Source organism: Ascaphus truei, chromosome 14 (assembly GCF_040206685.1).
Source record: "Ascaphus truei isolate aAscTru1 chromosome 14, aAscTru1.hap1, whole genome shotgun sequence".
NCBI lineage: Eukaryota > Metazoa > Chordata > Amphibia > Anura > Ascaphidae > Ascaphus > Ascaphus truei.
This window is the reverse complement of record NC_134496.1, coordinates 25839351-25852709: the sequence shown is the minus strand read 5'-3', so window position 1 is coordinate 25852709 and position 13359 is coordinate 25839351. Positions and strand designations below refer to the sequence as shown.

At 41.2% G+C, this 13359-nt stretch overlaps 1 protein-coding gene across 2 annotated transcripts in view; it reads right to left on the bottom strand.

Annotated features, from left to right (window-relative positions):
* CLSTN2 (calsyntenin 2) overlaps positions 1-13359 on the bottom strand; it is a 590435-nt gene that overhangs the window by 161587 nt on the left and 415489 nt on the right. For both annotated transcript variants that reach the window (XM_075570139.1, XM_075570140.1), the window contains 2 exons: positions 7006-7201; positions 5106-5314 (listed from right to left, as the gene is read on the bottom strand). In XM_075570139.1, the coding sequence (XP_075426254.1) occupies positions 5106-5314; positions 7006-7201 (405 nt within the window). The remainder of the gene's footprint in view (positions 1-5105; positions 5315-7005; positions 7202-13359) is intronic.

Below are 13359 nucleotides of genomic sequence, written 5' to 3'. Positions count from 1 at the left end.
TCTACCTTTAAGCATGCACTCATCACGCCCAGTCTAAAGAAACCCTCTCTTGATCCAGACTCCCTCTCTAACTACTGCCCTATCTTCTCCCCTTTGCCTCCAAGCTACCTGTGCGACTTGTACACCACAGTCTAATTCACTTTCGGTTCTCCAACTCCCTGTTTGACCCTTTTCAATCTGGTTTTCACCCTCTACACTCCACTGAGACAGCACTAACAAAAGTGGGCAATTACTTATTCTCGAAGGGTCACTTCTTCTTACTAATTCTCCCGAATCTTTCTGCTGCCTTCAACACTGTCAATCACCCTCTTCTCCTGAACACTCTTCACTCCATTGTTCTCCGTGACACAGCTTTTTCCTGGTTCACATCCTACCTATCCAACCACTCCCAAAGTGTTTCCTTCTCTGGTGTCTCCACCCCTTCACTCCCTTTTTGTCTTGGGATCCTAGAAGGCTCTGTCCTTGGCCCTTTGCTCTTCTCACTCTACATTGTAGATAAGGTTAACCCCCGTGTCTAGTGCTCAAGAGCTGTAGGCAATGTATAAAGCTCAAATGGTAATGTCCATAATATAACGATGGCGATCTGGCTGCTATGTGTAATAATAAACAGAGACTCATATGTGGACCTGCATACAGGAGGGGGGTTGAATCTGGCAGGACCAGGGAACTGGAGCCATCAGAGCGCTCACTGGAGGGTAAGTACCCGGCAGCTAACAACCCAAATGTCCCGTAACCCCCGCTAACCTGGTGTCACACAGTCACTGATCCCCAGCGTGTGCTGAGTACTTACAAGAATGATGCAGACAGGTATAAGCAGCCGTCGAGCCGATCGCAGGAAAGCGTACTCCAGACAAAAATAGAAATTGAGTACAGAAGATGCAGGAAGGTGGTGCACTGCTAAGGCTAAGGCCCCACTGGAGGCTGCTGCGTTCTGGCAGTGGGTGCACAGCTGAAAACCGCTGTCTGTTAGGAGCGATCGGGGGGGCGTGGCCTTAATTGGGTGGGTGGGCGGGGCCATGACACAACACAATGATTCTTCTCTCTGGAAAAAGCTTCCATTCCAAGTGATCTTAAATGTTTTATTATACAGGGTATAGACTTTAAGTGGCCTGGTAAAGAGAGGCCAGTTTCTCAGAGTTTGGGAAAGGGAAGGTGATGCAAGATTGAGGTTTTAAAAGAACTGGCTGCTAGCAAGGAGTCAACCAATACTGACATGCTCTTTGCATTACTAGCTCAAAACGAGGAGCTGAGAAAGGTACAGCTAAGGGTTTGTACTTGCTATGGATATCATCAACATACCATGCAAGTTGTTGTGATGTGTCACTCTGTTCTGAGAGTTATTTGGACTATATATTACTAAATCCACACACAAAGGTTTCTGCTATCATATGTCTAAATATCCACCAGATAGTCGATCGTAATTCATTGAGCAGTGTGTGGGATTCAATGCAAGTACTATGCATGTATGTCATTATATATGCGACTTCATGGGCAAAGTTGGTTTGTTTTTTCTAGGCAATATTGCTGCACTCCCATTGGCTCAGGCTATCTTCCCTTTTGATTGGCTCACAGCGCACCATGTGACCGCGTCGCCGCACGGGAACACAATGTTGTTGTATCACCTGCTGGCTGAAGCGCCACAGCGCCTCATGAGCCGACAGGGAAGGAGACACTGTGGACACCACAGAGGTTAGTGACTGGTGTGCGGCGTGCACTCCACCGCGCATGCCACCGGGGACCTGGCCTAACCGGTGAGTGAATAATCAATGCTCAAGCGCAGCCAATGAAAAGGGAGATTTAATCAACAAAAATGGAGATACGCATAACGTGAGCACAAACTGACGCGTTTCGTTCCTTGCGGGAAACTTTGACAAATCCACCTACGGATTGTAACAGTTTCAATCCGCTGGTGGGTTTTAACAATCCAATTCACGGATTCCGCAATCCACACCCGCGAATTGGATTCTTAAAATCCGTCAACGAATTGCAGAATCTGCGGATGGATTGTCGGTGTTAAAATAAATTTGAAAAAAAATTAAAAAGGACGAATTGACATTTTTCAGACTTGTCCGTGGATTTGCAAAGGAACCGGCCGATCCGAGGCCGATCCAAATCCGCAAAACAAATTCACCCCTCTCTACCCGTAATGCACATGGCAATGACAAGGTTTCAGTATATTCCTTTCTTTCATAAGGAAAAAATTAGACGGTTAAACATTCTAGGTGAATCATTCAGTTCGTTTTAGGGGATTAATAGATGTTTCGGAAGCAACATAGAGGATCATTTGCGCAACTTTTTAAAGCCATTGAGCATTACTAGGCTAAGCTATTGTCTGGATGTACATAAGCAAAGTAGCAGGTGATGTTCGGTTTGAGATATATACTGTAACACCACTGAGTAAAACGTCACACCCACCAAAGTGTTTTCTTCTTGCCAAACAATGTCCCACACTATCCATAGAGTCTCCAACATTCAATTGTGTGGGTGTGAAGTATCTTTGGAGATTATGCTATGGCTACAAATCATCAAGCTCATGGGGTTCTTATCTCCAGTCCTCACCCCTCCAAACAGGTCAGGTTTTCAGGATATACTGTACCGGCTTCAGCACAGAGAGCTCAATCAGTGGCTCAGCCTTATTATTGCTTCCGTTAATTACTGCAGTGCGACTGTATTGATAACTTGGGCCATTAAATTGCAGTAAAAGAATCCAGTATTTTTTTCCCCCCCCGGGTGCAATATTATTATTTTTCATAAAACAAATCTTCTAAAACATCTTCTGTTCAGGGATATTTTCTTTCCACATTATTTCTTATCCTGTTGAAGTAATAGAAGAAGCCCTGCGTGATCGAAGCACCTTTTCAAGTTGGAGCATATTGCAGAAGTACTGGATATCTGTTGGTAATCCGTCTTGGGCCTCATGCTCAAACACAATATGAAGATTAGCATTTCCTGGTATTTGCTGCACGCAACGTGCTGTCCAATTTTAAAATCATTCATTATGCTAATGCTAAAACAACCCTATCATTTCGTGAAAGGTTACAGCTCTGGTGTGCTAGCGATAAATGGATCCGCCAAGAAAGAATTTGGTTGGCAGACAGGTCTGTAGTTTGCGGTCCAAACTTATTCATCAACGCAACATCCTTCAACTAATATCCCAAATATTGAACACAGAAGGAAAGCTGTTGTATAAAAGACTGCTTCCATTCGGTTTCTGCCTGCTTATTATCTTTAGGTCCCCAGCTGTTCTTTATGACAGACAAGCATTAATAAAGACAATTCAATTCTCATTGAGAGACCTTTTCTGCAATATCTCACTGTGCCGGCACAACTGCCTACAAGTGACAGGCTGTATGTGTGTCTTGGGGAGCCGGCCTGTGTTCTGGATTTGAAAACACATATTTTTTTAATAAATCCGGAGATGGATTGGATATATCCTAATCCTCTCTCACTGCTCCAGCAAAACCCAGATTTCTGGGTGCGGTTTTTAAAAATCCGAATCTGTAAGTGGATTTTCAGTGATCGTAAAAACAAAAAAGAAGACGACAAATCTGACTTTTTGAGACAGATCCGTGGAAATCCGCCGATAAAAAGAACTTGTTAATTCGCCGTGGAATTCGAATTTCTGCGAAAACTTTGCCTATCGCTGAACAATATAGTAAACTTTTAAGATGAAAACAGGAGTACAAGTTCACACTGTTTGTAAATATGGCCCATAATCTATTTCTATATATGATAGAGTAACTTAGGAGGGAGAGGGAGGAGGGGGTATAATACCTTTTATTGGACCAACAAGTAGTTCATAGGTTAAAAGTTATCCAACCTCTCAGGGTCATGGTTACCCGATGAAGGACCCTGAGAGGTTGGAAAGCTTGTAACATATAAACTACTTGTTGGTTCAGTAAAAGGTATAATACCCCCTACTCCCTCTTCCTCCTCTGTTACTACATGGAAGAAAGGACCAACATGGCAAAGCCACCCTTCTTTGCCGTATATAATAGGTTGACAGGCAGAACCCTTGATACATACTGGTAGTGAATACAAGAATAGCTGGTATTACCTCTCAATAAATAGGGTTTCACTGTTAGTGCTGATTGGCATGGTGTGGATATTCCAAAAGTACTCAAACAGTTCAATAGCACGTCTAATAATCTAATAAAATGGATTTCTTAATTTTCCTGCTGTCCCCTTTTAAACTTTCTCTGATTTGAGGGAAACTCCCGGTGGAAATTCCTGAGGCTCGGGATAAAACAACATGGCTGATAGAGACAGATGAAGTTTAAATGCCAGTCTGATTGTGTCATTGCACTCACTTGGGAGAGGGAGTGACTGAACAGTGAGAATGAAATACAGAGCGGATGTATTTGGGGGGGGGGGGCTAGGCATTACATTGCACAGAAACTCTCACTGAACGCAACAGAAACTATGTGATAGTGACAAGTTAAACACTTTGTGCACCCCTGCTCTATGATATGGGTTCTGCAATAACAGTATGTTGACATATCAGAAACACAAACAATTTGTGGTTCTTTTTTGGCATCACAAAGGAAAACACTGTTAGAAACTATTGTTTGATATATTGTGAACTTGGTGTCTCCTAGAGACGCGCACATTTTTTGTGACTTTGGATCTACCTCGGATCGGCCGGTTCCTTTGGTCAACAGATTTCTGCAGATCAGTCTCAAAAATGGTGATCTGCCCTTTTCACTGTTTTTTATTTTGTTTCTAATACTGACAATCTAGGTGGCGCATTAATAATCCACGGTCGGATTGTTATAAATTCGCAATCAGATTAAATCCGAGGAGAGAGAGAGCGGATTTTTAACAATCCACGGTGCAGACTTCGGATTCAATATGGAATCAGAGCGCGGATTCTTAAAAATCCACCCGGATTTTATCCAATGGCGGGTTTGGATTAATCCGCTTTGATTTTTTTAGTACCCAATCCGCAGATGGATTTGGTCAGAACAATAGGTATAGTGTCTCCTACGGATCCTCTGAGAGCCAATTCTTTGTGCTTTGGATAAGTCACTTTATCTCGCTTTCAGACAGAGCTCAGCAAAACTTACTGCAAACTCACTGCACCCGTAAAAGCAGAGAGCACTCACCGTTTCTGTCGATGGCGAATGGAACGTCGCTTGTTACAATCTCATAATTGCAGATTTGGCTGTACTGGGGGGAGCAGTCCTCATCCATTGCCTCCACTTGCAGGATACTGTCATAGATTTTGCCCTCCGTTATCGTGGCCCGGTATGTGTTCTCCTTAAAGACTGGAGCAAACTCGTTCACGTCGCTCACCTGTATATGGACTACAGCCCTAGCAAACACAAGTGTACAAGAGAATGATTTCACTCGTTCAAGGGATTTAAACTCAGACCCAAAGCACATTCTTTATAACAAAATTCTGGTTTCTGTCTCCTTCCCACCTGATGCCAGAACCGGTGATAGGTTTTATAAGAGGAATGGGTGCACTGGAATGGTGGCATATAGCTTTATTCTTGCCACCCACACAATATTCATCAATAAATATTGTAATACTGTATATGCAATATTGTGTTATATAATCTTATCACGTAAGTTAAGATGAATAAAACATGCTTATTGTTACACACAGGTCTCGTCTCAGATGTGGCAATCACTTTGTTTTAGGCAACTGCCTTCCTGAGGAATTCATTGAGCAACAAAGGAAACCCCATTTGCTGGTCTGGTATTACGTTCTCTGTCATACTTTTGACATAAATAGAGTTATATTTGGAGATATTAATTATGTCTAAGCAGGTGAAGTTTATGACCTTCAACCAACTGGAGCTGACCAAACACTATGGAACTCTAAACACATACACACAATTTGTGTATTCATTGTTATTTTTCGCGAGTGACATTCAGTGTATGGCTTTTAGGTGTGAATTAAAAAATATATGAACCCCTTTGCTTGCCTTACAAGGCGCTGCTGGTTCCTCTAGCATCAAAAGGCAAAATAAATCCTTAAAAAGTGCTTTAACTTTACTCCATCTCCTGTTGGAACCAATCCTAAACTATTTAAACATACACACTTTCATTGATTGAATAATCATTTTGTAGATCAGACCCTTCTATGCTTTGTACTTTACTTGTTGCAGTCGGAGTTGTAATTAATTGATCTCTGTTAAATATTTCTTTCAGGGCTCACTTAACTCCTTTGACTGCTTGAATCACTTGAAATGGGTGATCTAAGCATCACTTGAGAACAATGTAATTTGTCCAATATTCTGTTAATGTTCCATAACCAATAGGGTATTTAAACCAGTATGCAAGAAGACATAAATCCATTAAGTGTTCAAGTGTCCTACAATACTCTGCAATATTTGGAAGAGCGTAATAGACAAATGCATTATGTAAAGGAGGAAGTTGTCACCTCTCGCCTACCCTTTTAAATGTGTTGCTCTGGTAATAAAGGGATTATTTTCTGTAGAACCGACAACATTTCATGGTGAAAGTCATACTATGAAACATGCAGTCCTTACAGCTGTTATAGGAAACATATTCATTAGGAGTTGTTGGTGATGCAGCAATATCAAACGATACAGCAATGAGGCCCAATTATAAAGCAGTCTTGCACCAAAATGACAGTGTTGATTATCTGTAATTAGCTTGGGCACATACTGTATAATCCTCCACTTCTATTAGAAGGGACAGAGATACACAAAGGAATGGACTACAACAGTGAGAAGAAACTGGAGCCATTAGATATCCAATCTCAATAGGTGCCTAAAGCATTATCCTCTCGGTCGAGGGCTTATTTGGCGTTAAAACAATTCATTCTATATAAAGCTTTCCCTGCACTCGCACACACTCCTGACAAAGTCTTCTTGAATGGAATATTTAAAAGTGGACCTCGAGGACTGCATTCCGAATCCCAGGCACCTGCAAGATAATGGCCTGGGAAGGGCAGGTGGCTCACGTGTGGTGGAGTCCTTGTATGAGGGAGGCCTCTGTTAAACACTTCACTTGGCATTCACAATCACTCACTTGTGAGATTTCTTCCAGCTTGCCCCACTCGGACCCGCTCCACAGTCATAGGCCTGGATGATGAAGGTGTACTCCTTCTGAAGCTCGCAGTCAATCGGCCCTTTTGCTTTCAGACGCCCTTCACCCGATGTTTTGTTCAGAACCACAGCCTCAAAAGGCGTCTCCTGGTCATGAATTTTGAATGCGCAGATTTCTCCTGTAAGAGCAGAGTTGGACACAAACGTCAACAAATAGCAGAGGTAGATGATACAGTTCAAGGTGCTGTTGGTCCTCCTAACTGTACAGGAAGAGCTCGCACCAACTAGGTAAATGGGAAAGAACTGCTGTCAAATACAGTAGAGTACTGTCCATACTGTAAGTGGTTGTGTTTTTGAAGGTTTTATGGGCAAGAAGATGAAAGGGAAATAATAGGTGTCAAGCAACCCATCAAAGTAGCCCTCCTCCCAAAAACGTTCAAAGCACTGGGACATTAAACTACGTATTTGACCATATACATTGTGGCACATTTTAGAATGAATCCACAGCAAACATGAGGAAGAGACCTATGATGTTTCAGAAGCGCTGTACACTAAATTTCATCTATGAAGAACCCTATTGTAGGTTCCCTACCTCTAATCAATTTAGTACTAAGTTACAGTTGCCAGCCTTCTGAAATATGCACAATGTTAAGTATAATAATGTTTAAACTCAAGCTGTTCGGGCTAGCAAAATGTCCCAAATTTGGGAATAGCTTTGTCTGCTCCTTGCTTTTGACCGAGTTTAGCAATCGGCTGCTATTGACTGCAGATATACAGAGGGAGAAAAGAGAAGGAAGAGACCGTTGCTGTTAGAATCTCTCTCCCGCTCCCCTTCCTATGAATAGAGTGTGAGTGATTTATTATGATGACAACTGTTGCAGAAGATATCTGAAAAAGTAAAGAGGTATGGTAAACGCCTAAATATAGTATTGTAGATACAGATAGATTACAGACAATTGATGCACAGTTCTGTGAAAATTCACTCATCATTCTGACATCTTAACTATTTAGTTAGACAAAGTTATATGAGAGTAAGAGGTGTGACGTTCATACTTTAAGTAGACCAAACATGTAAAAATCATATTCAGCGAAAATATTAGAATAGAACGCCTACATGGGTATTTTTTCCTGCAGAATTGCAGATCAGTTAGGAAAAGGGACACAGCATAACACCGAGAAGGATACTATCGAAACGGGACGTTTCCAATAGAGAGAAGCAAGGACTACTGGTTGCCATCTTGGAAAAGCACATGCCATGTTTGATGGAAATTAACATATACCTGTAAGTAAATATCGAATAAATGTTTTTTTTTGTGTGCTAAACCTGAATGCAGAAATTTGATATGATGGAAATGTTTTTTTTTTTTTTTTTTTACAGTTGCCCAGTCAGCTCTAGAAAGAGCTCGTAGAGTGGTGACAGCAGGAACAAAAATGTTCTCCAGTCAACTATCACCTCACTATGTTTTATGGTGTGTTGTCATCAGTAATAAAAAGTTTCTCTACTTCCCTTGTTTGAAAGTTGTAGTAGAATTGTGAATTAAATCGAAGTAGCCGTGTTAGTCAAGTTGCGATGCAAAATAAATGAGTAGCTCAGTATTACAATAAGTAATAACTTTTTTATTTGGACAAAATTGATATTTCTCCTCTCTTCCTCGGCCCAAGCAATGCTGGTTTAAAAAAATAAGATTCCAGGAGTTTAACACAGATGTAAAAACCATGATGATCTATAATCAGATGAGGTAGAATCAGAAAGGATGACAGAGGAGCCTGTGAATGCTAAACAGACAGGGCAATGAATGGATGAAAGGGATAGTGAGAAATGTGGAAAGCTGGTAAGACCAAGACTCTAGCAGCAGTGGGAAGGGGAGCTGCAAAGAGAGTGGGGGGGGGGGGGGGGAGGTTGGGGGAGAGGGGCGGGGGTAGGGGAGGTGTGTGGGGGAGGGTCAAGTGTAAGATTATCAGGGAGAAAGATTACATACAATGTTAGTCCAATGTTATTTGAACTAACAATTGATATTATAAGACAAGATTTCAACAGTTCTGCTCTTCCTCAGGTCCGCGGTACTGATTTACAAACTAAACTCTCAAAAGCTTGTTTTATAATATCCATTGTTAGTCCAACCTAATACCGAGGTACTCAGTTACTCTGCATTATCGCAACAGGACTAACACGGCTATTTTTACTTAATTCATCATAGTGTGTAAGAAACCCCAGAGCAGTATTAAGGTTGGTGGAAAGGAAATTTCACCAGCAACAAAGGAAAGGGTTCTTTACAGTAAGGGCAGTTAAAATGTGGAATTCATTACCCATGGAGACTGTGATGGCAGATACAATAGATTTGTTCAAAAAAAGGTTGGACATCTTTTTAGATGGGAAAGGTATACAGGGATATACCAAATAAGTATACATGGGAAGGATGTTGATCCAGGGAGTAATCCGATTGCCAATTCTTGGAGTCAGGAAGGAATTAATTTTTCCCCTTAATGGGGTTTTTTGTTTGCCTTCCTCTGGATCAATAAGTAAGTATAGATATAGAATAAAGTATCTGTTGTCTAAATTTAGCATAGGTTGAACTTGATGGACGTACGTATTTTTTCAACCTCATCAACTATGTAACTATGTAACTATGTAAGTCCTATTTTTTTTTTTAGTATCAGAGCATTTTGAGTTCAATGTTCTGTACAGTACATTGTTAGTCCAAATAAAAAAGGTATAACCTAATACTCAAGTACTCAATTATTCTGCACTAGAATAATTGCAAAACCCAATATATTTCAGCCTAAATATCGCTGGGCATAAGACAAAAGCAGAAAACATAACGCAGAAATGTGGTGCTTTATATGGGGATTCTAATTGTCATTAATTCAAATATAAAGGCCCATATTTACTAGGTAATGCTATTTTATAAGACATGTAATGGCATGAAATGGAAGAACACCGATTTATGGGCCTAAATGTTTTAATTGCCTTTAGCCCTGTAATGATCAAGTCAGCTTAATGAATGCAACTTTAATATTGACATCTAGAGCCAGATTCACTAGACGGTTCCCATTGATTTCGGGCATACAAATCACCATTTATACAAGAGAAAAATCTGTGTCTGATTCATGAATAGGGATACCGTGTAAGCTGTTTTGCTTCCACAAAATTTCACACATTTGATTTGCGAATGCATTGTAACCCCTTCACTGCCAAGGGTGTTTATCACAGGTGTGTCCACACAAATGTTCTAACTTGTGCTATACATTTCCTTTAAGTATGATTCCTGTCACCAGCTTCATATGTACCTATGAAAACTATATATTGCTTTTTGCAGCACATGGTCACTTTAGGATTGATACCTGTCTTGGGTGCATTGCATACCATATGACCACGATATAATGTCATAAATATGAGGGGAAAAATACAAAATCTATATACATACTTATTTTTTTCATATTGTTTCACAGCAAATTAACAAATTAATTTAATTAAAATGAATCCTAAATATTATTGCCCCGTGTCCCCTAATTACACTGATACTTGATATGTAGAGGTTTAGATAGTGTTATGGCCAACACAGACACCAAGTTAGCAAGACTTTCCATCTGAAATGTTTAGGCCTCAATGTAAAAGGAGCACAACATCATTAACAAGGCAAAAATACCCCCACAAAAGTATATATTTTCTGAAAGTACGTGCCCCAAGGAATTCAAACATGGGTAGCATGTATTTGTCTACAAAAAGCTCAAGCCGTGAATCTTTGTTAAACACAATGTAAATTTATGAGAAAAATATCAAGACCACCAACTTTAAACTTTGCATCCTAATTTCTCAAACCTACACAAAGTTCGTGGACCTAAATACAAAATGGTATTGCCCCGGGTCTTCTGAGTACATTGATCCCAAATGTACTGTATACTTACTGCTTTATATAGTACAGTATTTTGTCAATAACAGGCCCCAAATTAGTAAGACGGAGTAAGGCTATTCCCACTTGACTTTTTAATGGCTCAACGCAAACAGGGGTTCGCCATCTTTGGAAAGGCAAAACTACCCTGTAGCATACAAATAAGCCCACAAAAATATATATTTTCTGAAAACACATATCCCAATGAATTTAGACATGCCTAACATGTTTCCACAAAACAAATTCTGGCCGGAAACCTTTGTTGAACACAATGGGCTTGCCATTTTTTCTCAGAATTGTACACTACAGAAACTTCAGACTTTGCAAAGCCAGTATAACCAGCCTCGCACTGTTGAGACCCAAAAGGTCGAAACAGCTGTCTGTGAGTAGGTTTACTGGTTACGCCCTTCTTTAACCAGGGCAGTACTGAAAAGCTGCGTAATATGGCAGGTATGAGCTTAGAGGGATCCAAGTAAAAAAATGAATTAAGTAAAGAGTGATACACTGTTCTCATTTGCATGTCATAACCCAGAATCCCTGGCTGCAGTGGGAGCATTGTATGCTGAGAGATTAAAAGAGATAGAATAGTTGCGCCAAAAAAGTCCTACTGTACAATTCGTAACTTCAGTCCTTCACACAATACAGTTCCGCTGCCCGAGTCTCTCAGAGGTGATTCGCCAACCTCTGTATTGATGTGGTTTTTTTTTTCCCCCTTCTCTTCCCTATTTTCTGAGGAATCATCAGGGGGCTCTCCCTCTCCCCCAAACCTCCCTCCCCCGAGAGGATTAATCATCTGACCAAGACCAGACACCTAATGTGAGTGTGTCTCCTCTCCTATTTATTATTTACCCCCATAAAGAGATCCAAGGTATCTATGTGTGTTGAATTTCTCCTCATTGTGGTCCCCCTCTTTCTTTTATTTCCTACGTTCATATATGTCCTGGAGCCACAAGCAGAACAACGCGCCTGAGGATCCCTCCCCTTTCCCTTCTTGTATGCTGAGAGATAATGGTGAAAAGCGGGATTGCAGACCTGTCTGAGAATACTGATACCAGATAATGTATGTATATCTTTTCGTACCACTTTGCCAAATAGAGGCTCCAAATTAGTATGAATGTGTAAGACTCTTCACACCTGAGTTTTTCATGGCGGAACGCAAAAGGTGCCCGCCAGCACTGGCAAAGTAAAACTGCTCTAGCATAATAATACCAGCACCAAAAAAGTATCTATTTTTTGAGGGAACAAACAACACGCTGTGTTTGCCCCCCAAATACTGTATTTTTAGCCAGGAACCTTTATTAAAAACAGCTATCATAGTTTGTCGCAAGAATGTACACTCAAATGGCATAAAAAATACCTCCACTAAAGTGTATTTTTTTTTTATCCAAAAGGTGTCAACCCCGTACTCAAAGATGATACAGTTAGAAATACTTCAACATAATATTTTTACTGATACTTATGAATAATGCAGAGTAAATCCAAGGTAATATGTGAAATGAACACACAGATAACAGGGCAGTCAAACAGTGTGAACAGGAAAAAAGGGAAACAAAAACAATAAAAAGCAATAAAAGTAACACACTAATAGTCCAAAGTGTCAAAGGGGGGCAATGTTAACGTTTCAGGGTAATCAACGCTTTCTTTTGGCTCATTCCTACATGTGTAACATTTAGTACTTCCCTATACTAGATAAAAAAAAAAAAAACTATCTAACAAAGTCCCATCCAGAGCGGCAGAAATATAATGCTGATACAGTACTAAGGCCAGGTCCATAGTGCCTTCGCCCGGGCAGAGGCGTGCGTGGCCGTGACATCACCCGCTTGAAGTGTGTTTTTCGGCCATGGTACGCGCGCCGTCCGTGGGCGTGTCTAGGGGCGTGCCAGTGATGTCACAGAGCTGGTTCTCCCTCATTGGGCGAACCGCTCACGTGACCGGCCTGTCGCGCCAAGAAATCAGTTTGAAGTTATTTCTTGCGCAATGCGCCCCCCCCTCGCGCTTCCGCGTGCACGTGCCCGCACGCCGCATGAACGCGAACACTGCCTTAAGGCAGTCTGTTCACTCAGGTCTGCGGTACCATGGCCCCAGCATTAGGCTTAAGGAGTTCTGTTTTAAGTGCTGCTGCCAAGAAATAGCAAGAGTGGCGGTTCTCCAGTGTTCCCCACACGTCTGGCTTGTACAGTATGCTGCTGTTTCAAAGTATTCCAGTGCGCCGAGATATAGCCCATCAGTCCGTGACGTCATCTTGTCTCAATAACCCCTTTTTTACACTATTGGTGTGTCTCTTTTCTCCCCTACGTCTAATATGATTAAAGGAAACCCAGAAATAAAATGCGGCATCTCTCCATAAATCAGAGAGTGCACCTGCAGCTGCAGGAAACAAATACCTGGGATGAAATCTACACTGATCATTGCCAAGTATCCATCTTTTGGACACTCCATGTGATCAC